This window comes from Chelonia mydas, chromosome 6, assembly GCF_015237465.2.
Source record: "Chelonia mydas isolate rCheMyd1 chromosome 6, rCheMyd1.pri.v2, whole genome shotgun sequence".
Lineage (NCBI taxonomy): Eukaryota > Metazoa > Chordata > Testudines > Cheloniidae > Chelonia > Chelonia mydas.
Window position 1 is genome coordinate 41,147,074 of NC_051246.2, and position 27,908 is coordinate 41,174,981.

General features: G+C 41.8%; 1 protein-coding gene across 1 annotated transcript in view; it reads right to left on the reverse strand.

Moving 5' to 3' along the window:
* SPON1 (spondin 1) overlaps positions 1-27,908 on the reverse strand; it is a 315,776-nt gene that overhangs the window by 188,247 nt on the left and 99,621 nt on the right. Inside the window, exon 6 of the mRNA XM_037899871.2 lies at positions 10,007-10,155. Within this exon, the coding sequence (XP_037755799.1) occupies positions 10,007-10,155 (149 nt within the window). The remainder of the gene's footprint in view (positions 1-10,006; positions 10,156-27,908) is intronic.

Below are 27,908 nucleotides of genomic sequence, written 5' to 3' on the forward strand. Positions count from 1 at the left end.
GGGGGTGGGAGGAGAGAGGGGGAAGTTCCATAAATGACGGTTTAGAATTTTATTTATATTTATATACACACACACACAAAATGTTCAAAGTGTCAAAAGAAGAACATTTTGATCAATCTGAAAAAAACAAAAACACAAAAACAATTTTCTTTCCAAGGATTTCAAAATTTGGGGGTTTCATTCCTAATCAAAAACAAATTTTGAGATCTCAACGTTCTCTGCAGCATGGAATTTTCAAGTTAATACATACATGCCCACAAATAATAGGCATCTGAATTTAGGATACAGAATACAGTAACTCCTCACTTAAAGTTGTCCTGGTTAACATTGTTTCTGTTATGTTGCTGATCAATTAGGGAACATGCTCGTTTAAAGTTGCGCAGTGCTCCCTTATAACGTTGTTTGGCAGCCACCTGCTTTGCCCACTGCTTGCAGGAAGAGCAGCCCATTGCAGCTAGCTGGCGAGGGCTTGGAACCAGGGTGGACTGGCAGCCCCCTATCAGCTCCCCGTTCTCTTAAATTCCCTGTGCAGCAGCTGCCCAGCAGGCTATCAATTGCCAGCAGTTCAGCTGTCCCTCCTCCCACTGTTCCTGCCCTCTGCCTTGGAGCTGCTCCTGGGAGCCTCCTGCTTGCTGTGCAGGGGAGGCGGGGGGGAGAAGAGGAGGACTAATGTGAAGGTGTCCCCCTCCCCCCTACTCTTGCCCCCCCCCCTCCAGATAAGCAGGGTGGGGACAGGACAGGACGAGCTTGCTGGCCACAGCTGCTGTTTCAACTTCCTGATTTTTTTTTTTAAAAAGGCAATGTACTTAGAATGGGGTCAGCATACTTAAAGGGGCAATGCACATCTCTTCCCCCCCCCCCACAGGGGTGTGTCTCTGTCTCCCCTCCCTCCATTTGTGCTGCCTTGTAGAGTGTGAGGCGATATTAACAACAATGTGTTAACCCTTGAGGGCTCAGCTGAATGCTAGTTCATCATTTAGCAGCAGGGCATTCCCTGGGAAATATCGCACCCTCTAACTTCACCACCTCAACCAAGGTTCACTATCATTGCTGTGTATAGTATTAAATCGTTTGTTTAAAACACACACGGTTTTTTGTCTGGTGAGAAATTTCCCTGGAACCTAACCCCCCCCCCCCCCATATACATTAATTCTTATGGGGAAACTGGATTCGCTTAACATCATTTTGCTTAAAGTTGCATTTTTCAGGAACATAAACTACAATGTTAAGCGAGGAGTTACTGTACAGGTATCTGACAGACAGTACCTGACCTAGGATCCACTGAAGTCAGTGGAAAGAATGCTCAGACACAATGACATTTCAAAGAGCATTGGACTATGTCCATAATAAACAAACATTTAAACTTCTATAAAGCTAAAGGAAAGAAGGCAAGTTGCATTTGCTGGCAATAGTGGGGAAGAGTTACAGAAAAAAATTGCTGTTAAATTAGTATCTAATTATCATCTATCCTAAATTAATTAGGCAGCATAAACCAGGTCACTAAAGATCTGAGAAGTGTAAGCCAACTGGGAATATAGATATGTTCTTGTCTTCAGAACCTGTTTTAACTGCCCATGTTATGAAAGTTAGCAATTTAAAAAAAAATCCCCATTTTTCTTACAATCTTCCTTTTATTAAAGTGATCATTACACACACTCACCCCATCTCAAATTCCACAGTTGTTTTCTGTCAGGTCTATTTTATTTCTAATTAGGGTTGTCGATTAATAGCAGTTAACTCAGGTGATTAACTCAAAAATTAATTGCGATTAATCGCAGTTTTATTGCGCTGTTAAACAGAATACCAATTGAAATTAAATATTTTGGATGTTTTTCTACATTCATATATATTGTATTTGGTGTTGTACTTGAAATCAAAGTGTATATTATTTTTGATTACAAAAGAAAGTATTTTTAAATTCACCTCTTCCAAGTCTGTAGTGCAATCTTTGTTATTTAAGAAAAATCGTAAATTGCACTTTCACAACTGCACTCAAAAACAAAACACAATGTAAAATATTAGAGACTGCAAGGTATTTACATGCTAGCTATGCTAAACATTTGTATGCCCCTTTGTGCTTCGGCCACCACTCCAGAGGACATGCTTCCATGCTGATGATGCTCGTAAAAAAAAAAAGTGTTAATTAAACTTATGACTGAACTTCTTGGGGAGAATTGTATGTCCCCTGCTCTGTTTCTGCCATATATTTCGTGTTATAGCATTCTCGGATGATGACCCCAGCCTATGTTGTTCATTTTAAGAACACTTTCACTACAGATTTGACAAAACACAAAGAAGGTACCAGTGTGGGATTTCTAAAGATAGCTACAGCACTCAACCCAAGATTTAAGAATCTGAAGTTCCTTCCAAAATCTGAGAGGGATGAGGTGTGGAGCATGCTTTCAGAAGCCTTAAAAGAGCAACACTCCGATGCAGAAACTACAGAACCCAAACCACCAAAAAGAAAACCAGCCTTCTGCTGGTGGCATCTGACTCAGATAATGAAAATGAACATGCGTCGGTCCATGCTGCTTTGGATTGTTAATGAGCAGAACCCATCATCTGCATGAACACCTGTCCATGATATGGTGGTTGAAGCATGAAGGGACATATGAATCTTTAGCGCATCTGGCACATAAATATCTTGCAACACCAGCTACAACAGTGCCATGTGAATGCCTGTTCTCACTTTCTGGTGACATTGTGAACAAGAAACGGACAGCATTATCTCCCGCAAATGTAAACAAACTTGTTTGAGTGATTGACTGAACAAGAAGGACTGAGTGCACTTGCAGTCTAAAATTTAGATTGTTTTATTTTTAAATGCAGTTTTTTGGTACATAATTCTAGATTTGTAAGTTCAACTTTCGTGATAAAGAGATTCACTTAATACAAGTATTGTAATGCAATTGAAAAATACTTTGCAAGTTATTTGCACTGTAAAAAAATCAAAAATATAAAGTGAGTACTGTTATTGAAAGCAATATTTGAAAATGTAGAAAACATCCAAAAATATTTAAATAACTGGTATTCTAATATTGTTTAATCGTGCAATTTTTTTAGTCACTTGACAGCTGTACTTCTAATTTTAAGATAAATCAGACTCTGAAAATGAAATACGGTAAGGTTTAAGGTGAGCGGAATAATGATATTTTAGAGATGAGATGTCAGCAAATGTTTTCACTCATAGAATTCCTTTTCCATTCCTTCTTTGTTCATTTATAATCCCAGAGATTTAACACATGAATTATCATACTGTACACATGAAGCTTGTATGTACTGTGGCATCCCTTCCAGACTGCCAGAAAAAGTTTAATAAAAAGAGTGGATCAGTTTCCTACAGCTCTCCCAGATTACAGTACAAAGCAAGTTTATTTTACACAGGGCCATCTGTGCAAAAAACACACACAGTTTTCACAATAAAAACACAAAGTGTAAGGCATGATCAGTCAATAAGAAAAGCTGACAATTCAGCGTTTTGCCCTCTGGCTTTTCAAATGCTGAACAAATAAAAGTCTATGGTTCACAAGCCTCCAGCTAATATTGTAGATCTATATAGCACTTTTGCTATAACATTTCATTTATAGAGCAAACCAGAGCTCTGGCACTTTTATAAACTTTTTAAAATCTTTCAATAAAAAAGAAATTAAGTTGACTGTCTTGATGTCTGCATAAAAGCTACACTCGCAAACTTCCCATTTATGAGATAAATATATATCTGTGTGTGTAAGAAATAATAATCTGCTGTTGATCCTAGATACCAGTACACCTACATTCAATCTCATGCCTTAAACTACAAGGTACAGAGGGGAAAAGAGGAGAAGATCCCCTTTCATCCTTCAAGAAACATTCAGATTTTAGACAGTGATGATCTGATTTATAAATTGATGGACAGATTCAAGGGCTGTGTCCAAATACTCAGAAGTAACCATGCCCCCTTGGATGTTTTATAGCATTTATTTTTTAAATGTCTACTGTAAATATGAAAAAAGACATAAAAATTTTAGAAAGTTATTAAATTTTAGACTAGCCATATATATTAATCATAGGCTGCCTGACACTTCTGGGGCGGGGGCGGGGAGGAGCAGACAGGGGGAAGGGGTTGGAATTTTCAGCCCAAACCATTCAACTATTTCTGAGATAACTAGGGAAAGATACACTGTTTAGCCCACGTAAAGATATTCTTGAGATCTTTTCACTGAGCCTCTTTAGAGTTGCCATGCTTTGAAGCAGGGATTTGAAATTTGGCAAAGGGTGGCCTCTATCAGGGATGCATATTGAAAATCTGCCCAAATTTGGCCAAGTTATAGGCCTTTGAAAATTGCTGTTTATATGCTCAGTTCTGCCTAATAGATTTTACCAGCTAAGTTCTCCAAAGACTTTGTCTGCCCTGAACATGCTCCAGACTAGGCCCGAACAGGATTTTCCCTGCAAGTATAGCTCTCTGATACCATGGACAATCTAGGTCAGGATCCAGGCACCTGAATTAACAACAGGGAGACAGTCTCTCCTGTGCTCTTAATACTGCCTGGAGCAGGAAACTGCCTGATTCAAATGCAAAGGGGACAAGTGCCACAGTGTATGTGGGGTGAGGTTGTGGGGGGGGGGGGGGGGTCAGAAAATGGAATGGCAGTGGGGGAGCATATTGGAAGAAGAAGTTTAGTGATGATGATTGGGAACCACACACAAACGTTGTGCATGCTTGTACACACCTGCTATAGGCAGGGCTTGTACTGCCTACATTTGCCACTCATAAAATATGGCAGAAGTGCAATATGCTTTAAAAACAAGTAGACTTAACCTCTCCAATTCCTAGGCATTTCATTTAGTGCCTTATTCCTGTAGCTTTGTAGGAGACCAGTGTCAAATTCTTTGGACTAAATAGCCCAAATTGTCAACACAGTGCAAGGTAATGCACACTGCAGCAACTCAGACTACCCAGGCACCATGATGATTAGTATTATTTTAAAGCACTTACTCTTGGGGTCGTGACACACATTTCTAAGGGAACAGAAGCAGCAGCCACGGGGAACTTAGAACTTTCATAAATTATCTTTGTCATTACCGACTGCACCATTTTTACAAAATTACTCTCAGCATCGTGTCAAGCCATAAAAGTATGATTCATCCACTGAACCAAGTACAAATTCCTTTTGTTTAGTACTTGCTTTCCATTCACAAAATACTTTTACATCTTCAGATTTTGATAAAGTGTGGACTTTGCCAGAAGTGGACATAGCGTAGTTGAAAAAGTAACATGCTACAAGCCTCTTGCTGTTTTAAAGGTCTGATTCCTAATAGGCTCAGCCAATTAAAGAACGCTTGCAATGTACATCATAGTAAAAACACAAATTTATAATCTAGACTAGTCTAGATAATCTAGACTGATAGGAGACGCTGGGGATTGTTCCCTTGTTAAAAACAAATTTTGCAAGTCGTTCAAGTTTCCTATTAAAATCATGCTGTTCTTTTTCAAATCAAACAAATACAACAGCAACTGAGGAAACACGTGAAACTGTTTGAACTGATGAAACATATGGTTTAAGCCACTTAAAAAAAGTTTCTCACTTTTAATACTGAGCAAGTGAAACTAGGATTTGGTTCCCTCCACCCCCAACTTTTTAGCAAAGCGTACAGGAGAGACCTTGATACAGAATATCGTTTGACATATCACAGGTATAGTTTTTTTGCTTGATGTACTACCTTATGTTCATAATAAAAAAAACTCTTAAGCAAGCTCTTTGTTTCTATTTCAATCCTCTGTTCTTGTTTGTATGAAGTACTAAATGAAGAGTTTTGGCACATCTAGACAGCTGGATCAATTTGGACACCTAAAGAGTTCCTTCTGCTCTGCAAGGGATGATATTCAGAAAAGGCTGCCATTTCTAAATATCACTGAACTATAATGAGAAGTAGACATTCTAGTGATGCTTGTGAATAGTGCAACATTTAGGGTTTAGTGCCAGATGACTAATAAGGTCAAATTCTGCCATCCTTCCTTGCAGGGCCGGCTCTACAGTTTTTGCTGCCCCAAGCAGTAAAAAAAACTGCCGCTGCGGATGGAAAAAGGGAGAAGCTACCGCCGATTTGCCACTGCGGCCAAATTGCTGCCACCACCAGGACAGAGGAGCTGCCGCCAAAACACTGCTGCCCCTTTCTAACTGCCGCCCACTGGTGCCTGGAGCCAGCCCTGCTTCCTTGGGCAACTGGACTCTATTAGGAGCTTGACACAGAACAACTATGTGATCCAACTCATTGTAATCAATGGAATGATAGCCACTGGATTTCATCTGAAGCTGGATTGGGCCCTATGTTTTCATCATTAGATCAACCAACTTTTAGAAATAAAGGTAAGATGTATTAAATATAATTAATTTGTCATTCCAGATTTAAGGCAAAAATTATACTGCATTGGTTACTTCATTGTTGTTTAACAAGGTTTTGGGTACACCAAACAATTTAGTCACAGTAATTAACCAGCAGAAAATATGAACTGATCCATAGCAGTAATCCAAATCATTGTATTCACTTGAATAAGAGGGAGCAAAGCTAGCAGTCCCTTGCAAAAAGCCACTGTAATCAAAGGCTGCATATAATGAAGTAGTCAAGAGTAATTTAATTTTAAAAGGGCATTAACCTGTAACAGCATGTGATTTTAATCATCCCAGAAAGGTAAAGTTTAGCAAATACAACTTCTCATTTACAGACAATGAGGTAACTATATTCATAGTTTTAATTCCGAGTACCCAAAAATGACTTTTCAGTGCAGTTCTACAGATACCTGGATGTAGCAGTAGAGCATTTTCTAATTACTGTATTTGACATGTGCACTGCACATGGACTTGGCACCGTAAACCATAACGGCAATTTGTTGTTTTCAAGTACTAAAAACATTGCTATAAATTTTACAAGGTCTCATGCAAGTACACTATGCATCAGATATGTGCATACTTAATATTTTTCAAGCCTAACAACCTATTTTCATGCTATTTCCTGACACGAACAATAAATTAGAGCTGGTCTGAAAATGTCCATCATTCCTCTGTGCCATCTACCCACGCACAGAAAAAGCACAATTGTCTCCACTCCTGCTGAACTGCCATGGTACATCATGAGAGACATAGGGCTTGTCTACGCTACCCGCCAGATTTTGGCAGGCAGCGATTGATCCACCAAGAATCGATTTATCGCATCTAGTCTAGACACAATAAATCAACCCCCGAGCGCTCCCGTCGACTCCTGTATTCCAGCGCTGAGAGAGGTGCAGGCAGAGTCGACGGGGGAGTGGCAACAGTCAACTTACTGTGGTGAAGACACCATGGTAAGTCAATCTAAGTACATTGACCTCAGCTATGTTATTCACGTAGCTGAAGTTGCTTAATTTAGATCTACCCCCGCCCAGTGTAGACCTGGGCTAAGACTCCTATAAAGCACAGCAGTGGCATTTCCAAACCTTTGGTTTTCAGCCCAAAGTTTTGGTTTACGGGAGTTTGTTTTATCAATAAGTTGAAATTTTTTGCCAAAAAGCAGGCACTTCTCAGAAGATTTTCTTGAGGAGAAAAAAAAAAAAAAAAAAACCAAAACACACAACCAGTTTCATTGGAGAATTTTTAGCCTGCCTTATCCCTAATCTCTTTATGTACTATATTTTGGAGTTGAGAGTGGTTACCAACTCTAAGTAAATCCCATCTACTCTCCTTTGACCCTTGAAAACTTCCCCCATAATGGCCTTTAACTGATCATCCTACTCATACTTCAACCCGATATTAAAAAGGTCACTATGTATTATCATTACCCTTCTTTAAAATACAGCCACATATTTAAGCATTCATGTCACACACACACAGTATATAGTGGACTCTCAAACCTCAAATCCAGTTTTGTCAAATGTCTATTCCCACAAACCTGTCACTTTCAGATGGTACTGGATGGCTGCAGCCCTCTCCACACCAACATAATCACAGAGGGCCAATGCATACTAAAAAGTGTTTAGCGCTGTCCAGAGAGTAGCCTGTATGAATTTTATATTGCCCTAGACTAGCTGGGGTGAATCTTGCCCTATGGTTGTAAGTGGCACTATTCTCACACTAGTTCTGAGCTAATCAGCATTAGAGAAAGTCTATTTTGTTTGCACTCTGAAAGCTGCTGTTTCTAAAAAAATTCTGACCAATAGTTTCCCACCGCAGTTTTCATCTGTACAGATTAGACTAGCTGACTGTACTGTACCAATCAGCTTCTGCTGAAGATACAGGTTTTTAGGATACCTTAGATTGTGAACTTTTCAGGGTAGGGACCATCTCTGCACTATATATTTGGATAGTGCCTTGTGCAGGGAGGCTGGAGCCTCCAGTCACTACTACAATTCAAATAAATAGTAATAGTGAGGCCTTACTTACTTGGCATTTAAATCTCATTGATAAGGCATCTGAGTCTTCAGGAAATGCATTAGAAATACTGTATCTCATCCTAATGATGAAATTGTTCCTATGTACATAATTATTTCTAGGTTAAGTAAAGTGCTGCATGAGACCAAGGGGTTCAGTTACTCACTAGTCACCCATTTGATACCGGACAATGTACCCGCATTTAAATACATAGCAGAAGGGATTCACTCAGGACACATTTTATACAAAATATAAATCCAACCATAGGAGTTACTCCTGGGGACAAAATTCTGCTGCTGAAATCATAAATCTTTCAGTGAAGATAATGACAACCCTATGTCTATATCAAGTGACAGAATTCAGTCCTTAGGGTCAGATATTGCCCTCAGTCTCCACACCCGCCTCACTGTCCTAGATAAACCACCAGTCCACGTGTAGAAGCCTTGTTTCTCTCTCCCTGCCACATAGCAGTCTTTCCCCAAGGCTAAGAGGAACCAGCTAGAAACTACAGCCAGTAGGAGCGGCTGCCAAAGCAGGTACTTCAGACACTGAGGACTTTCTACAGTTTTGACAGGACTTTCCCTTCCATGTGCTGATTGGCTGTTTGCTCCAACACTCTCCCCTCTGTCTTCACCTCAGCTTCACACTGCCCCGTCCTCCTCACTCCGAGTTTTTTCTTTTCTGTTTAGCTGATGCTCTCATAACTATACCCACTCCCAAAAAATCATAACACTTGCTGTCATCATATTGTTCTCTCCGATTGTGTGTTCTATCCCTTCCCCCACACTATATCGGTCTTGTCTAGACAGACTGTAAACTCATCAAGGCAGGGACCGTCTGCTACTCTGTGTTTGGACAGAGTCTAGCACAGCAGGGCCCTGATCTAGGTTTGTCCTTAGGCAATTCCATAACATACACAATTAATAGTCCAAGGGAATGTTTTACTTGGATGCTTATTCTATCCCATGTAATAAAATATAAATTGTTTAAAAGCCATTTCAAAAAGTAGACTCCATTACTGATGAAGAAAAATATTGATATACAGTTAAAGCTCTTCTACTTTTAATGAAGTTAATGAATTGCGTGATCTATCAGGTTTTACTAATGCAAACTTGCAAAAATGCTACTATTTACAAGTGCTGTTCTGATTTGCTGAAACAGCATTTTTAACGTGAACACCTTTGAAAAGGTACAAATACTGCATAGGCTTTGCCCACCAGAATAAGTTACAAATACAAAAATGAAAATCAGACGGTAAAACAGGCACATGGCATACTGATCGCTTTTTTAGTTAGACAGTCTTCAACATGTTCCTTTTAACAGATTTTAAAAGTGCCTTGACTAACCCAGTGAAGATTCATTTTACAAATCACATTTCCACTTTATAGGAGCCTTGCCTATGTCAATAACTTTATAAACAAATGTAACTTGTCCTTACTCATACAGGCCTTCCGATTAGCTTCATTAATATTTGCCTGAGTAAGAACTGAGGATTGTTGTTGTTTTTTTAAAGTACCAGTAGAAGGCCTTTCTAGTTTGTCCTCTTCAAAACTACTCAGTGCAATGACATTGCTGTACATGTCAAATGCCAAGTGAAAGCTAATTATTTTTATTACACTCACCTGTTGTCGAATTTCTTCTTCCATTTTTACTGGGGACCCCAACTCGGCAACTTGTTTAACACCTTCACTAGCATATCCTCCATATTCCCAAAGAACATAGTTCTTGGAGTGAGAACCACCAATGATTGCCGACCAATGATTAGCTCGTCCTTTAAATAATAAAAAGAAAATTGGTTAAAAGGGAATAGGCACACTGGCTTTCAGACTGCCAACAGCCACAATATTGCAGAAGACAGGCCCTGCTACCACTCCCTGGGCCAGAGCATATTATGCCCTCTCCTATTATAGTGAAATTCTGCTTAAAGCATCCAATCCTGCCAAGTGCTGAGCATCTCTCATGAGGCTAACTGAATGTTTTCAATCCCCATGAAACCTACAGTCCAGGTCTCCTTAATGAGAAAAAAAAAAAAAACTATTTCACTATAACAGAATACTTGAGAACTCCCAAATATTTAATTTATTTAACAATAAAATATGGAAGTGGAGAAGCAGTCAATGTTCCAGCTGGATAGGCACACATCCCCATGCTGGCCAATTGGTATGAGGCTTTATTTATAGATGCACCTGTAAGCAATTTTGTATTTAACAAGTGAAAATGTTAAAGAAAGTAAAACAAAAACAAATTTATTCAAAATATATTATCCTTGACTTGAGCTTCTTTATTGTAGCATAACAGGAGCCATCTCAAGCAGCCCTCTTGTGGCCCAACATGGCCCTGAGGTGTGCTGCCCTCCACTCCCCGTCCTGGCTCTTGTAAGAACTCTCTCCCAAGCCAGAATACTTTAAGATTCCCCACTTTGTGGGGTTATGTTTATTAAGTCTCTTATGAGAAAAGAAACTTTCCCTTCACTCCTCAACTCCTGAGCTTGTTCCCCTTGACTCGGAGGTCCTGTATTTGTTCCCCTTGACTCGGAGGTCCCTCAGCCCTCGTTCTGGGACCATGCGATACTTTGAACAGATTTCCTCTCCTTGGGTCAGGAGCTCCATGGCCTTACGTCTAACTCATATAGGCTCTCACTCCTTGAGTCAGGAGTCTCAAATGCATCATTCTGGGGTCTACACTACTAATTAAGGCCAGCTGCAGCACTCACTCAGCTTTCAACCCTGCTCCTCCTCCACCAGGGCTGAAAGTGGCTAGCAAGCAGGCTAACAGTATCAGCCCTCTTCCCTTTTGCCTCTCAGGAAGCTTCTCTTGTCTCCAGTGGCTATGATTCATTTTCCCCACCTGTGTAGGAAGGCCAAATGAATCACAGGTGGAGCTTGACCTCTTGCCCCTTAAAGGGCCAGTCACCTTGTGACAGAGCTTAAGCTCTCTCTTAATTTTAACTTTGGAACTTCCATGTAAAATATTTATTAGAATGTTACATGGAGAACTCTTGTTAAATCCTTTGTATAGTCACTTAAGACAAGAATTGTTTGCTTAACAGAGATGGTTTTCTAATAAAGATAGATCAGATTTGCATTTGGGTTAGTGTTTTATGATAGGAGGTTGCTTAATATGGGTAGATTCTTGTGTACGTTTCATTTGATTATTGCTACTTGCACAGCCCCTATTTTGATCTCTCATGTGAAAACTGCTTAAGGAGCCCCAGTTCCCCCAGATATACAATGTCAACCATCCTGCCCAGGCACAAAATCTGTTATCTCTTCCTCAAACCACCTCTGAAGTCTTCCTACAGAAAATACTTGCCTTTCTCAGCAGGGGGTGGTTGGTTGGGGCAGAGGTTCTGGGGGGCAATCAGTAGATGGGGGGGTTGGATAGGGGGTGGGATCCCAGGAGGGGGCAGTCAGGGGACAGGGTGGGGGTTGGATGTGGCAAGGGTTCTGAGGGGGACAGTCAGGGGGCAGGAAGTGGGAGGGGGCGGATGGGGGCAGGGGCCAGGCTGTTTGGGGAGGCACAGCCTTCCCTACATGGCCCTCCATACCATTTTGCAACCCTGATGTGTCCCTCAGGCCAAAAAGTTTGTCCACCCCTGCTCTACTGCATGAGCTAAAAGCCTACTGGTGGGCTAAAAGCCTAGTGGTTTTGGTGCCACTAGATGGGACATAACATCACACCCAGGAGGTGTGTGGGTTACACTTGCATGTGCACTGTCTGCATACATAAACACACTCATATGGTTATAAAGCATCTATGTGTATAACAAGACTGCTGCTTACTGAGCCCCCCTGGTGAAGTGGTACCTCTGTTGGCTCCCCACCTATTTTCCCCTCTCTTCAGGCCATTTCTCTGGTTAACAGTATCCCTGCCTAGGGCTAGTTTAATATCAGAACTGGTTTACTACAGCCCAGAGTCCCAGACTAGAATGCATTAAACAACAACACAAAGAAAGTCTATACTTACCTCTGACATTTTCTCTCACCTCCAAAGCTCTTCTTCTATCACTTATTTGGGACACACATCCAATCCAAAACACAGTCAGAGTTTCTTCTTCACAGAACTCACTGGGCTTTACCCTCCAAGCTTCCCAGTGCCATAATCCTGCAAGGGCTTTTTTTATTTTTCTTTTGTTCCTACAATATCTCCCTCTCCCATTTACTACAACTCCCTACGTCTCCTCCATTTGTTGCAGCCACCATCTGTTCTTTGTAGGGAATTGCCTGATTCCCCTCAGGTGGGGCTCATTCTATAATCAGGATTGGCTGAGTCCCAGGCTCTCCAGCCTCAGGGCAAGCCACTTTGTTACAGAGAGATACAAATATAATACAATTAAATCTAGAGACTGCACCCTCCAAGTGTAGGCTCTTGGTCACATTTCTTCTGAAATCACAGTGAAAATGTGGATAAATATATAAGAGAATGGCAAAATTAAAGTGGGAGTTAGACACTCAAGTGTAGGGTAAATAGATAATAGAATTTGCCTCTGAAAACTGAAGCTAAAGAAGAATATCTTGTTAAAGATATCCAGTTGAGGGAAGCAGAGAGAAAAAGGAAGTGTCCTTTGAATGTTTCATAGGAAGTAATTACACTAGATAACTTGGAAGCATTTATTTCTGATCACTAGGGTCATCTTATAAGTGGGATGCAAATTTTTTCATGTGAAATCATGATCAAGAGGAGCACTTTTATGGCACTCTCACACTTGTTCTCTCTGTGCTTCTGCACATTTCAATTGTTCAGATCAAACCAGTGTTTCAAAACAGTTTCATCAAAGGGTTCTCTATGTTTACAGAGCCATAAGAATGGGGCAAAGAAGCAAATTTAAATGCACCTGCATTTATCCAGCTTGTTTGTTTTAATTTCTTATAGCTCTAGAGGACCATGGAAGTCCTCTAGAGTCAGGAGTGAAGGACAAGGTGATTTCAGGGGTTCTGTCCCAATTTTTTATCTTTATGAGGGGAGAAAGAGGGAAAATGTAAGACATGGGACAAAAATGATAGTGAAGAATCAGAGAATCATAGAATATCAGAGTTGGAAGGGACCTCAGGAGGTCATCTAGTCCAACCCCCTGCTCAAAGCAGGACCGATCCCCAATTAAATCATCCCAGCCAGGGCTTTGTCAAGCCTGACCTTAAAAACTTCTAAGGAAGGAGATTCTGCCACCTCCCTAGGTAACGCATTCCAGTGTTTCACCACCCTCCTAGTGAAAAAGTTTTTCCTAATATCCAACCTAAATCTCTCCCACTGCAACTTGAGACCATTACTCCTCGTTCTGTCATGAGCTACCACTGAGAACAGTCTAGAGCCATCCTCTTTGGAACCCCCTTTCAGGTAGTTGAAAGCAGCTATCAAATCCCCCCTCATTCTTCTCTTCCACAGACTAAACATCCCCAGTTCCCTCAGCCTCTCCTCATAACTCACGTGCTCCAGTCCCCTAAACATTTTTGTTGCCCTCCGCTGGACTCTTTCCAATTTTTCCACATCCTTCTTGTAGTGTGGGGCCCAAAACTGGACACAGTACTCCAGATGAGGCCTCACCAGTGTCGAATAGAGGGGAACGATCATGTCCCTCGATCTGCGGGCAATGCCCCTACTTATACATCCCAAAATGCCATTGGCCTTCTTGGCAACAAGGGCACACTGTTGACTCATATCCAGCTTCTCGTCCATTGTAACCCCTAGATCCTTTTCTGCAGAACTGCTGTCGAGCCATTCGGTCTCTAGTCTGTAGCGGTGCATTGGATTCTTCCGTCCTAAGTGCAGGACTCTGCACTTGTCCTTGTTGAACCTCATCAGATTTCTTTTGGCCCAATCCTCCAATTTGTCTAGGTCCCTCTGTATCCTATCCCTACCCTCCAGCGTATCTACCTCTCCTCCCAGTTTAGTGTCATCTGCAAACTTGCTGAGGGTGCAATCCACACCATCCTCCAGATCATTTTGAAGATATTGAACAAAACCGGCCCCAGGACCGACCCTTGGGGCACTCCACTTGATACCGGCTGCCAACTAGACATGGAGCCATTGATCACTACCCGTTGAGCCTGACAATCTAGCCAGCTTTCTATCCACATTATAGTCCATTAATCCAGCCCATACTTCTTTAACTTGCTGGCAAGAATACTGTGGGAGACTGTGTCAAAAGCTTTGCTAAAGTCAAGGAACAACACGTCCACTGCTTTCCCTTCATCCACAGAGCCAGTTATCTCGTCATAGAAGGCAATTAGATTAGTCAAGCATGACTTGCCCTTGGTGAATCCATGCTGACTGTTCCTGATCACTTTCCTCTCCTCTAAGTGCTTCAGAATTGATTCCTTGAGGACCTGCTCCATGATTTTTCCAGGGACTGAGGTGAGGCTGACTGACCTGTAGTTCCCAGGATCCTCCTTCTTCCCTTTTTTAAAGATGTGCACTACATTAGCCTTTTTCCAGTCGTCCGGGACTTCCCCTGATCGCCATGAGTTTTCAAAGATAATGGCCAATGGCTCTGCAATCACATCTGCCAACTCCTTTAGCACTCTCGGATGCAACGCATCTGGCCCGATGGACTTGTGCACATCCAGCTTTTCTAAATAGTCCCGAACCACTTCTTTCTCCACAGAGGGCTGGTCACCTCCTCCCCAGGCTGTGCTGCCCAGTGCAGTAGTCTGGGAGCTGACCTTGTTCGTGAAGACAGAGGCAAAGAAAGCATTGAGTACATTAGCTTTTTCCACATCCTCTGTCACTAGGTTGCCTCCCTCATTCAGTAAGGGCCCACACTTTCCTTGACTTTCTTCTTGTTGCTAACATACCTGAAGAAACCCTTCTTGTTACTCTTAACATCTTTTGCTAGCTGCAACTCCAGGTGTGATTTGGCCTTCCTGATTTCACTCCTGCATGCCCGAGCAATATTTTTATACTCATCCCTGGTCATTTGTCCAATCTTCCACTTCTTGTAAGCTTCTTTTTTGTTTTTAAGATCAGCAAGGATTTCACTGTTAAGCCAAGCTGGTCGCCTGCCATATTTACTATTCTTTCTACACATCGGGATGGTTTGTCCCTGTAACCTCAATAAGGATTCTTTAAAATACAGCCAGCTCTCCTGGACTCCTTTCCCCCTCATGTTATTCTCCCAGGGGATCTTGCCCATCAGTTCCCTGAGGGAGTCAAAGAGGGGGCAAAGGGACTAGATTAATGGGTTAGAGAGTTCCAAGACACTAGAAATTATAATGAAATCACTAGTCAAGGGTGTGAAGATAGGGGATATAAACCCTCTGAATTGGCGGAGTAAATTTTAAAAAGTTCTGGAGATGTAGAAAGAGGTAGAAAGCTATGAGGAGATCTATTAATTGAATGCAAACACAAAGATCAAGCGGAGAAACTATTAGAAGTTAAAATGCTAGGAAAACTGAAAGTAAGCTGCCAACTGCTTAAGTATCTGATGGAGACAAGAGGAGTTTATAAATGGGGTGCCAATCGAAATGACAGAAGATGAAGTAAAGCATAGGGGATGATAAGCCGCTCATTAGCAAGAGAGAGCAGGGGAAAGAAAGCCATCAAACAGCTGTGCTTGTTGCATTTGAAAGAGAAATTCTTCCAGATAGGGTAACAATAGGATACCACATTTTTTAAACCAAACCATATATTCCAGCCTTGGTGAGGTGCTACAGATGTCAAATGTTTGGACATGTGGCAAATATATGTAAAGGGAAAATTAGATGCAGTAAATCTGGAGGGGAGCACTCCTATGACAATTTTGTGGAAGGGACAGAATAAAGCATAGCAACTGTGGTTCAAGAAAGCATAGTGCAGCATACGGTGGTTCTATGGCAGCAAAGCAATCAAGAGAGATACAAAAATTACAAATAGCATAGCATGTGTGCAAGCTAATAAGATGCATCTAAGACCAAACGGGGAAGAGGAAAGGAAACTTAGTAAGGAGAAAGAGATAAACACAATAGAATAAATCAAAGGATATGAGTGATACAGGGGAAAATAGGAGAAGACATATTATGTGTAGACAAAGAGAGGTTTATAGCTTTTATGACTGAGGTAATAAACTGCACATCACAGACAGGGAAAAAGAGAAAATGAAAATTATAGTTAAAGCAGCAGAAAAGTACCTACGTGTTAGTAATTTATCAGTAGAGTGACTCCTTGCTTTTTTAAGAGAAGGAAATAGTAAAAGATAAATAAAATGGTACTATTTATTGTTGTAATGCACATAGCCTAATAACACATGGACAGGAACTAAATAAAAATATCCTCGATAAGGCTAATAAACCTGATAATATTTGCATACAAGAAACAGGTTTAATAGAAAAACTAGATTTCAGAATCCCAGGATATAGCATCTATAGGCAAGATGGAGAAGTATGAACTGGGAGTGAGGAAAAACCTTTCTTTGTAGTTAAGAAAAACGTAAATGTATCTTGAAATTGAGGTGAAGAAACTAAATGTAAAGTAAAACGCTATTGAGATTCCAACTCAAAATAAATTTTCATCTTTGAGAACATGGACTGAAAGGAAGACACTGGATCCGATTGCTGTACGGGGAGAAGAATCTGTGCAGGCCGAACTCCAATTAAAAAGAAGAAATGCTAATATATATGCCAAAATCGCATAGGGCATGGTGGAGAAAGGCTACAACAGGGACACACAGCAGTGCCGTGTGAAAGTTAAGGAGCTCAGGCAAGCCTACCAAAAGACAAAGGAGGCAAACGGTCACTCCGGGTCAGAGCCCCATACATACCACTTCTATGATCAGTTGCATAGCATTCTAGGGGGGGGGACCCTACCACTACTACACCACTGTCCATGGACACCTGCAAAGGGGGAGACTCACGCAACAGGGAGGAGCATTTTGTGGATGAGGAAGAGGAGGAGGAGGAGGAGAATGTGCAGCAGAAAAGCGGTGAATCCGTTCTCCCCAGCAGCCAGGACCTTTTCATCCCCAACCCTGAAGCCAGAGAAGGCACCTCTGGTGAGTGCACATTTGTAACTACAGTACAGGGTTTAAAAGCAATAGTGTTTAATGTTTGATTTGCCCTGAAGAATTGGGATGCATTCACGGCCAGTACAGCTACTGGAAAAGTCTGTTAACTTGTCTGGGGATGGAGCGGGAATCCTCCAGGGACATGTCCATGAAGCTCTCCTGGAGGTACTCTGAAAGCCTTTGCAGAAGGTTTCTGGGGAGGGCTGCCTTATTTCATCCTCCATAGTAGGACACTTTACCACGCCAAGCCAGTAGCAAGTAGTCTGGAATCATTGCAGCACAAAGCATGGCAGCGAATGGTCCTGGGTTTTGGTCACATTCAAGCAACATTCGGTTTTTATCTTTCTGTGTTAGCCTCAGAAGAGTGATATCATTCATGGTCACCTGGTTGAGATAGGGAAATTTTTGTAAGGGAACAGTAAAAGGACCCCATTCATGCTGGGTTGTTTGTGCTTGGCTAAAATGGATCATCCCGGAGAATAGCCATGCGGTGGGGCAAGAGGAGGTGTGTGCTGCACGTCCACCCAAAAACCCAGCCCCTCCTTTTAAATGTGAAATCCAACCAGCATTGCTTGCTATGGGAAAGGAGGGCACTGCAGTTTGAAACCATTCCCACATGTTATGAAGGCGGAAGAAGCCAACCCTGCATACCAAAAGGCTTACCATGGCTGCCTGGAAACCGAATTCTGTTGCCCAGCCATGCGTGATGTGTCACCATACCGGCAGGCGCGCAATATAAAAGGCAAAATGTGACCTTGTACCTAAAGCACATGTGCTGTCTCCTGTGAATTGCTTGATTGTGAAAGAGCCTCCCTTTTGTTCTCAGAAATGTATCTTAAATTTTATTCTCCCTTTTTATCTCCCCCAAGATGCAAATGTTTCTATGCTCCCCCTATCATCTCCATCCCTGAGGTTATCGTGGGTTAGAAGGCGAAAAATACCACACTCGCGATGACATGTTTTCTGAGCTCATGCCGTCCTCCTGCACTGATAGGGCACAGCTGAATGCATGGAGGCATTCAGTGGCAGAGCCCAGGAAAGCATTAAGTAAGCGCGAAGAGCAGAGGCTGGAGGCAATGCTGAGGCTAATGGCGGAGCAAATGGACATGATGAAGCATCTGTTGGAGCTGCAGGAAAGCCAACAAGAGCACAGACTCCCGCTGCATCCACTGTATAACCGCCTGCCCTCCTCCCCAAGTTCCCCTCACCCAGACGCCAAAGAATGCGGGGCGGGGGAGAGGCTCCAGGCACCCAGCCACTCCATTCCAGAGGATGGCCCAAGCAACAGAAGGCTGTCATTCAAACAGTTTTGATTTGTAGTGTGGCTACAATATGCAATATGGCCTTGTCCTTCCCTCCTCCCGCACCCCACCCCACCCGGGCTACCTTGTCAGTGATCTCACTTTTTTTTTAATGAATAAAGAAAGAATGCATGGTTTCAAAACTATACTTTATTTACTTTGCCAGCTATGATCGAAGGGGGGAGGGTGGTTGGCTTACAGGGAATTAAAATCAACAAAGGGGCGGGTTTGTAGCAAGAAGAAACACACACAGCTGTCACACCATGTCAAGGTTCCTCCCCCACTCTGAACTCTAGGGTACAGATGTGGGGACCTGCATGAAAACTTCCTAAGCTTACTTTTACCAGCTTAGGTTAAAATTTCCCCAAGGTAAAAATTAATTTTACCCTTTGCCCTTGGAATTTCCACAGCCACCACCAAACTTTAACTGGGTTTACTGGGAAACATAGTTTGGACACGTCTTTCCCCCCCAAAATCGTCCCAACCCTTGCACCCCACTTCCTGGGGAAGGTTTGGTAAAAATCCTCACCAATTTGCATAGGTGACCACAGACCCAAACCCTTGGATCTGAGAACAATGAAAAAACATTCAGTTTTCTTACAAGAAGACTTTTAATAAAAGTAAAGAAATCACCTCTGTAAAATCAGGATGGTAGATACCTTACAGGGTAATTAGATTCAAAACATAGAGAATCCCTCTAGGCAAAACCTTAAGTTACAAAAAAGACACACAGACAAGGATACTCATTCTATTCAGCACAGTTCTTTTCTCAGCCATTTAAAGAAATCATAATCTAACACATACCTAGCTAGATTACTTACTAAAAGTTCTAAGACTCCATTCCTGTTCTGTCCCTGGCAAAAGCAGCATACAGACAGACACAGACCCTTTGTTTCTCTCCCTCCTCCCAGCTTTTGAAAGTATCTTGTCTCCTCATTGGTCATTTTGGTCAGGTGCCAGCGAGGTTACCTTTAGCTTCTTAACCCTTTACAGGTGAGAGGATTTTTCCTCTGGCCAGGAGGGATTTTAAAGAGGTTTACCCTTCCCTTTATATTTATGACACACCGTCACCTGGCCAGTCATGAAATTGGTTTTCAAAGCCTCTCTGATGAGCAGCACGCCTAGCTGTGCTCTTCTAATCGCCCAGGTGTCTGGCTGCTCAAAATCAGCTGCCTGGCAATTCTCCTCAACCTCCCACCCTGCCATAAACATCTCCCCCTTACTCTCACAGATATTATGGAACACACAGCAAGCAGCAATTACAATGGGAATGTTGGTTGCGCTGAGGTCTAACCTAGTCAGCAAACAGCGCCAGCGAGCTTTTAAACATCCAAAGGCACATTCTACCACCATTCTGCACTTGCTCAGCCTCCTCCTTGAACTGCTCCTTACTACCGTCCAGGCTGCCTGTGTACAGCTTCATGAGCCATGGGATCAAAGGGTAGGCTGTGTCCCCAAGGATAAGTTTTGGCATTTCAACATTGCCAACGGTAATTTTCTGGTCTGGGAAGTAAGTCCCTTCTTGCAACTGCTCGAACAGCCTGGAGTTCCTGAAGATGCGAGTGTCATGCACCTTTCCCGACCATCCCACATTGATGTCAGTGAAACGTCCCTTGTGATCCACCAGTGCTTGCAGCACCATTGAGAAGTACCCCTTGCAATTTACATACTGGTTGGCAAGGTGGTCTGGTGGCAAGATAGGGATATGTGTTCCGTCTATAGCCCCACCACAGTTAGGGAACCCCATTGCAGCAAAGCCATCAGTATGACCTGCACATTTCCCAGAGTCACTACCCTTGATAGCAGAATGTCAGTGATTGCATTGGCTATTTGGATCATAGCAGTCCCCACAGTAGACTTGCCCACTCCAAATTGATTCCCGACTGACTGGTAACAGTCAGGTATTGCAAGCTTCCACAGGGCTATCACCACTCGCTTCTCAACTGTAAGGGCAGCTCTCATCTTAGTATTCCTGCGCTTCAGGGTGGGGGAAAGCAACTCACAAAGTTCAAGAAAAGTGGCCTTATGCATGCAAAAGTTTTGCAGCCACTGTGAATCATCCCGTACCTGCAACACTATGCGGTCCCACTAGTCTGTGTTTGTTTGCCGGGCCCAGAATCAGCGTTCCACTGTATCAACCAGCCCCACTGCCGCCATGATGTCCCAATTGCCAGAGCCCGTGTTTCAGAAATGTCTGCATCCATCTCCCCATCACAATCGGCCTCGTGCTGGCGTCTCTTAGGCCAGTTCTGCACATACTCTAGGATAATGTGTGACGTGTTTACAATGCTCACAATAGCAGCGGTGAGCTGAGCAGGCTCCATGCTTGCCATGGTATGGCGTCTGCATGGGTAACCCGGGAAAAAAGGTACGAAACAATTGTCTGCCATTGCTTTCACAGAGGGAGGGGAAGGGGGAGGGGTGACTGACGATATGTACCCAAAACCACCCTTGACAAAGTTTTTGTCCCATTAGGCATTGGGAGCTTAACTCAGAACTCCAATGAGCAGCGGAGACTGCGGAAACTGTGGGATAGCTACCCACAGTGCGCCGCTCCGTAAGTCGATGCTAGCCACGGTATTGAGGACACACTCTGCCAACTTAATGCGCTCAGTGGGAACATACACAATCCACTGTATAAAATCGATTTCTAAAAATTGACTTTGATAAAATCAACCTAATTTCATAGTGTAGACATACCCTTAGTAGTAATATAACTAAGGGAATCATGATGGCAGCAAAGTTATCTTAGGTATAACTATCTGGTCACCCTAAAGGTAGAACACAAGTACCATGGTGGAATGAGGAGTGTAACAAAAGCAATTAAGGAAAGGAACAAAACATATAAGAAAGTAAACAATACAATGAATAGTGAGGACTTAATGAAATATAAAATAAACAAGGCAATTGCACAAAGGACTATTAAAAAAGCAAAAAAAGGAAGTTGGAGAAAGTATTATGGGAAAATAAATAAAGATCCTAAAACATCACAGGTATATAAGCAGATTAGGACAATGAATGGAATACAAGATAAGAGTAATTGTACACCAGGGCTCATTGTAACAGGGTGAGGGATATAAAGCTCTTATGAAGAAAAACACAGAACCCCTAGCAGAAATATTCCACAACGTTAATAATGGTGAAAATCAGAGAATAGAAATCCACATGAGGAAAATTTTTTTGAAGAATCATGAGAACTGGAAGAGGTGGGATGAAGATAAGGATATGATATTAGTTATTAAATGAACACTTCTATGTGGGGGAACTTCAAAAAGCTATAGCTAAGGGAAAAAACGCTGTACCAGGAAAGGATGGCATATGTAACAAAATGTTAAAACACCTGGGTGAAGGGAATCTGAAAAGACTGCTAATGCTGATGGGGAAAAAGTAAGCTACCAATGCAGTGGAAACATGTGGTTGTAGTCCCAGTGTAGAAACCAGGTTAGCTGCAAGCAAGACATGATGCATACAGGCCAATTGCTCTTTCTTCATGTATGAGTAAAGCCATGCAAAGAATGATGACTGAAAGATTAACAACATAACTAGAGAGAAATAGACTTAAAGACAATGTGCAGAGTGGGCTCCGGAGAGGGAGGAGTATAGCTGATCATATAGTAAGAGTGAAGATGGAAGCACAAAAATGTAGGAGAAATAAAGAATATATAGGTTTCCTAGATATTGAAAAATCATAAGGTATGTTGTAGAGAGAAGGCTTATTGCATAAAATAGCATCGATGGGCATGAAAGGAAGACTATAGAGGTGGATAAAGGATTTCTTAAATAAAAGAACTCTGCAGGTCAGAATAGGGAAAGCCTACCCTAGCATATATACAATTGTAAATGGCACTCCACAGGCGAGTGTCACCAGTCCTATCTTATTAAGCATAATGGTAAATGATCTCCTAAAAAGGACGAGTGCAGGAATAGGCATATCCAAGTTCGCAGATGATTGTGGCATATGGGCTCAAAACAGAAACCAGGGAATAGCTGAGAAGCAAATCAATGAAGCATTTAGGAAAAGCATGGACTGGGAAAACCTGGGGCTTTACATTTTCAATTCTCATAACTAAAGGAATGATATTCACTAATAGGAAAATTAAAAAATATTGTAAACTATATATGGACAGCAAATAGGTATAGTTAAAAGCTACACATTCCTCAGTGTGACATCTGATAGCAAGCTAACATGGAAGAATCACATGGAAAATATTGTACATAAATGTAAAGGTAAATTCAATATACTTAAAAGGATTTCCAGAGTCACCTAGGATACTGATATGAAAGCAGGTGTAATGCTTTATAGAGCATTAATAACACCAGTCACTGAGTACTGATGCCAAATGTTTACTTGACATCAAAAACAAACCTAAGGATGCTAGACTCAGCCAAGCCCAGGCATTACGCGTTGCACATGGTGCCTCCCTTACAACCTCTTTCTGAATAATGCGGGAGGTGCTGATGACATGCCTGTAGCATTAAGAACAAAATTATTAGCCTTAAATTTTGGGCAAAAATCAACAGGGAAGATAGAAACATTAAACAAATATATGAAGAATACTGGGAATTCAGTGGAAAACATGGGGGGAAAAACCCCAAATACCTATGTTAATAGGATTAAAGTATGGAGAAAGGCATGAAGACAAAAGAAATACTTATAAGAAATTAGCATATATAACCATGGGAACACACATCATAGGTGGAAAATCATGCCCCTCCACCACGATATAAATGTGGAACTGTATAATGAAATTAAAAGGGGGAAAGGAGAGTGAAATGTGTTAAATACAGCAAATCAATATCTATGTAATAAAATGGGGAAATATTACCAAATATTTATGGATGCGTCTAAAGATAAGAAAACCAGAAGAGTGGGGACAGCATTCTGTGTCCCAACACATGGAATAAAGAAATCCATTCGATTATCAAATTTTGAAACTGTTTGATGGCCGAGCTAGCAGTGCTAATGTTGACATTATACTGGATGTGCAACCTACCTCCATTGTCATCTTGTCAGATTCCCTATTGGCAATCAAAAATGGGAATTCAGATAGCAGAAATGATATAATTAATTAAATATTGTTACTAACAAAATTGGCGCAGATGGGAGTAAACATTGAAGTAGCATGGATCCCAGCACATGGTGGGATAGCAGAAAATGAGGTGGCAGACAAAGTAGCTAAAAACATTGTAAAAGTGAAAAAAAATTGACAGAGATCCTTCTAAGTAAACAGGGATTTAAAAATCTTTTTAAAATGAACTGAGAAAGAAGTAGCAGGATGTATGAATAAAAGAAACCAGAAGGAAAAGATTTCATGAAGTCTGCCTTAGAATCAAAAATGCTGATGTACTGCAAGAACCCGAGAGAAAGAGTGAGGTAGTTCTACTTCAAATACTTTCCTGACACTGTGGTTTAAACAGTAATTTGGCCTTAATTAATAAACTCAAAGATGGGCTGTGCGAGACATGTAAGGTCAAAAATATGGTTAATCATATCCTCTGGCAGTGTAAAGAGTATAATGTTAATAGGGGGATTTTGTATGACAAACTCAGGCACCTAAAAGTGGCAAAGTTTACACTAAAATACCTAATTAGAGCATCCAGAAAATGGGGCACCATTAAGAAAGCAATATTACATTTAAAAAAAAATACTGGAGAAAAAGAGAGACTAACTATGTATCATAAGATCCAGAACCTGGAAGTTATAGACTCAGAATGTGAGTCTGCTATGCCATAAAATACAAGAAGAAGAAGAAAAAGAGCAAGAGAGCATTTGTGTGGGGGTGGGGGGTTAGAAACAATGGTAATGGAGAGATGGCATGCTGTAGGGGAAATGGGTCACAAATGGGGTACTCAGGTAGATGGATAGAGAATGTGGTGAGGAGGCAGAGAGATAAATGGAAGGAAAGATTATAGCGTATACTGGAAGGGGGTGTGGGAAAGAGATTGAGGGAATAAGAAATAGAATCCCCCAGCATATTTATTTTGGTACGCAGGAAGGATGAGAGTTACAAACAAGGTGAAAGCAGAGAGAAGAGTAGAAAGTTAAAGTATGTAATGAAGTAAACAAAAGAAATGCAAATTAGAAGAGTTAAAGGTGAAACACTGAAATCAAAAAAGCAAGTGGGGGAGGAAAAGGAGTAGAAATAAACGAACACAAGGGAAAATAATCAAAAGAGAATAGAAAAGAGATTAGAAATAATAGAAAAATAAACAGCAGTTCAAAATAAGGAGTTAGAAAAAATACTGAGGAAAATACAACAAACAGAGGAAGCAATTACAACAAAGAACCAACTGAGATCTCAGAAAGAAAGCTATGGAGCCTCTCAAGATGGACTTTGCTAGAAACTGTAAATGAGGTGATCTAACAATACTACCAGCATAGTCTCCTTACTTTGGCCAAGGCTAAATACAAACTTACTGGAATTAGGGAGGTCTAAGAACTTCAGAGGCTGCTAAAGCTGTTTTGACCACAACCGTCTCAATGATCTACCCCACAATGGAAAATTCATGACAGGATGATAGCTGGAGAGACTTCAGGGTCTAGAGACGGTTTGTTGACCCAGGCTCTAATAATTGCTTCTTTAACAGAGACTGGCACTTTGTCACGCCAAAGGGAGATGTGGTCAATCCACTCCAATGACGGTCTCAGAATCCCACATTTTCCATTACAAGGGATACCAATCTAACTCACAGGTCATAGCCTACAGTTCTCCCTGCATCTCCAGTACCTTAGTGAGTGACACATGCTGAAACTCAGGTAGAGAAGATTCCATATCTATTCCCATCAGGCACAAATTTGCTACCATCGAGAAGAATCTCTCAACTCAAACCAGGCCTCTATTGAGTAAACCATGCAATCTGGACAGCAATTAATCCCCACTCTTTGATTCATATACGAGGGCAACATATCAGATCCAGATTTAGGGTGGGAGACTTCCTGCATTTAAAATCAGATTATACAAAACAGCCACATCACCTTTGTGACATTTATTTGGTTTATGTTGAACTGAATGCCCAACGGGGCCATTAATGAACCTATAGTGTTATCTAACTGTGTGTCTGTCATGCATGAGAACTCAGAGCCCTCATCCTTAATCACACGTGAATGGTGATGACATTATAGTCATTGACTTTGTATTCAACACTTTTGATATGAGCAAGGTCATTGACACCCTGCATTCCTGAGAAAATTATCTGGCATGGCCAGTAACGTGGATATAATAAATTTCACATTAGTGGCCCATGTCTTCCAAGGGGTCTCTTCCCTAAATGCCATGACCAGGTCCAAAAGACATTAAGCCCCTACAACTCAAGCCCACACTAAGTCTACTGAGCCATAATATCACTCAAGCTTCTTACCTACTGAAAGGTATCTATTGAAGGGAAGCAGCTGCCCCAGCTACATACCCAAATGAAGACCTTCAGAGCAGGACTGAAAAACACTACCTGCCCTAAGCTTCTTGAAAACCCACAAAATTTTTCCGCACTCTCCAACTCACCCTCATGGATCTCTCACACCCATGCGAATGGATACTTTATTTCACTCCCCCAAACTGCTCTTATCCTGCTAGTGATTCTCTTAAAAAAACAAGGAAACTCACCTTCTCTGGAATGAATCCCACATTCACAGAGGCAAATCGATAAATTCCCTATTTCTCACTAGAGTGGCCTCAAAACTCTCAAGAAGGCCAGTGAAATACAGGCAATCATCCATTGATGTACCTCACTTCTCATTTGTGTGTTCAGTTCCCCCATTTACAAGCTTAAATGCTGATTTTTGCACAGACTAATGTATCTTAGAAATGCACTGACAATTTGGTGTCCACCATGTACTTGCTAGGGAGAGCAGGTGAAATTATTATTCATGAATGTTCTCCATTTTCCATGATATCTGGGTACTAGCCAAAAAACCACAAATGGTGCTAAATGTCTATAAGCCACTGGACAGCTCTATGCACTAATTATTTCAGCCAGCAAAATGTAAGAGGAAAGGAGGATTTGTGGCACCTTAGAGACTAACAAATTTATTTGAGCACAAGCTTTCGTGAGCTACAGCTCACTTCATTGGATGTAAGAGGAAATCTAATGGTTCCATTTCAATGAGCCAAATGTAATAGCTACAGCATTTGGGTTCCAGAAGTATTTTTATCAAGAGCTATAATAGCTCATGAAAATGTGTCTGGTAAGTGTACTTGTTATTTCTCTTGTCTTATGTCTATCCAAGTTCACAAGTCGAACAAGACCTTAATTAAAATCTCTCAGTTTCTCTGATACTCAAGAAAGCAAAAGCACTTAAAAGTAATCATTTGGGACACTGTGTTCACTCTTCTAAAAAAAACCCCAAACCCCTTTTTCTACATTTGCTCATAAAAGGGGAGATTTTTTCCCTGACCAATATTGAAACCATACAGAGAAAGATAATATTATCATTCTTTAGCTCTGCTCTTCTTCTGATTTAGAGTCAGCTGGTGCCATCAGAAAAAACGGTTACTTTCTCATAACTGTTGTTCTTCGAGATGTGTTGTTCACGTCCATTCCACATTAGGTGTGCGCGCGCCGCGTGCACAAGCATCAGAAACTTTTTCCCTTGAGTGACTCCCGGCGGGGCCCCCAGAGTGGCACCACTGCGCCGTGCATATACATCCCTGCCGGACCGACCCCCTCCAGTTCCTTCTTGCCAGTGACTTGGACAGAGGGGTAGGAGGGTGGGTGGTGGAATGGACGTGAACAATATATCTCGAAGAACAGTTACGAGAAAGTAAGTAACCATTTTTTCTTCTTCGAGTGCTTGTTCACGTCCATTCCATATTAGGTGAATCACAAGCTTACCTCGGGAGGAGGGTAGGAGTCACGGAACAACTGCTCGGAGGACCGCTCTGCCAACTGCCACGTCCTCTCTGGCCTGCTGTTTGACCATGTAGTGCGTTGTGAAGGTGTGCACCGAGGACCAGGGATGCCTTGCTCTGCATTGTGACCTGTGCCAGGAATGCCTTGGAAGTCGCTTATGCCCTGGTCGAGTGGGCCGTGACCGCCGGAGCCAGAACACCTGTGAGCTCATAGCACGCCGGATGCAGCTTGTAATCCTAGATGAAATCCGCTGCACAGACACTGGGAGGCCTTTCATCCTCTCGGCTACAGCCACAAACAGCTGTGCGGATTTAAAAACAGCTGCGCAGATTTATGAAAGGGCTTGGTGCTCTCCAAATAGAATGCCAAAGTTCAATGCACATCCAAGTGTGCAAGCTGCGG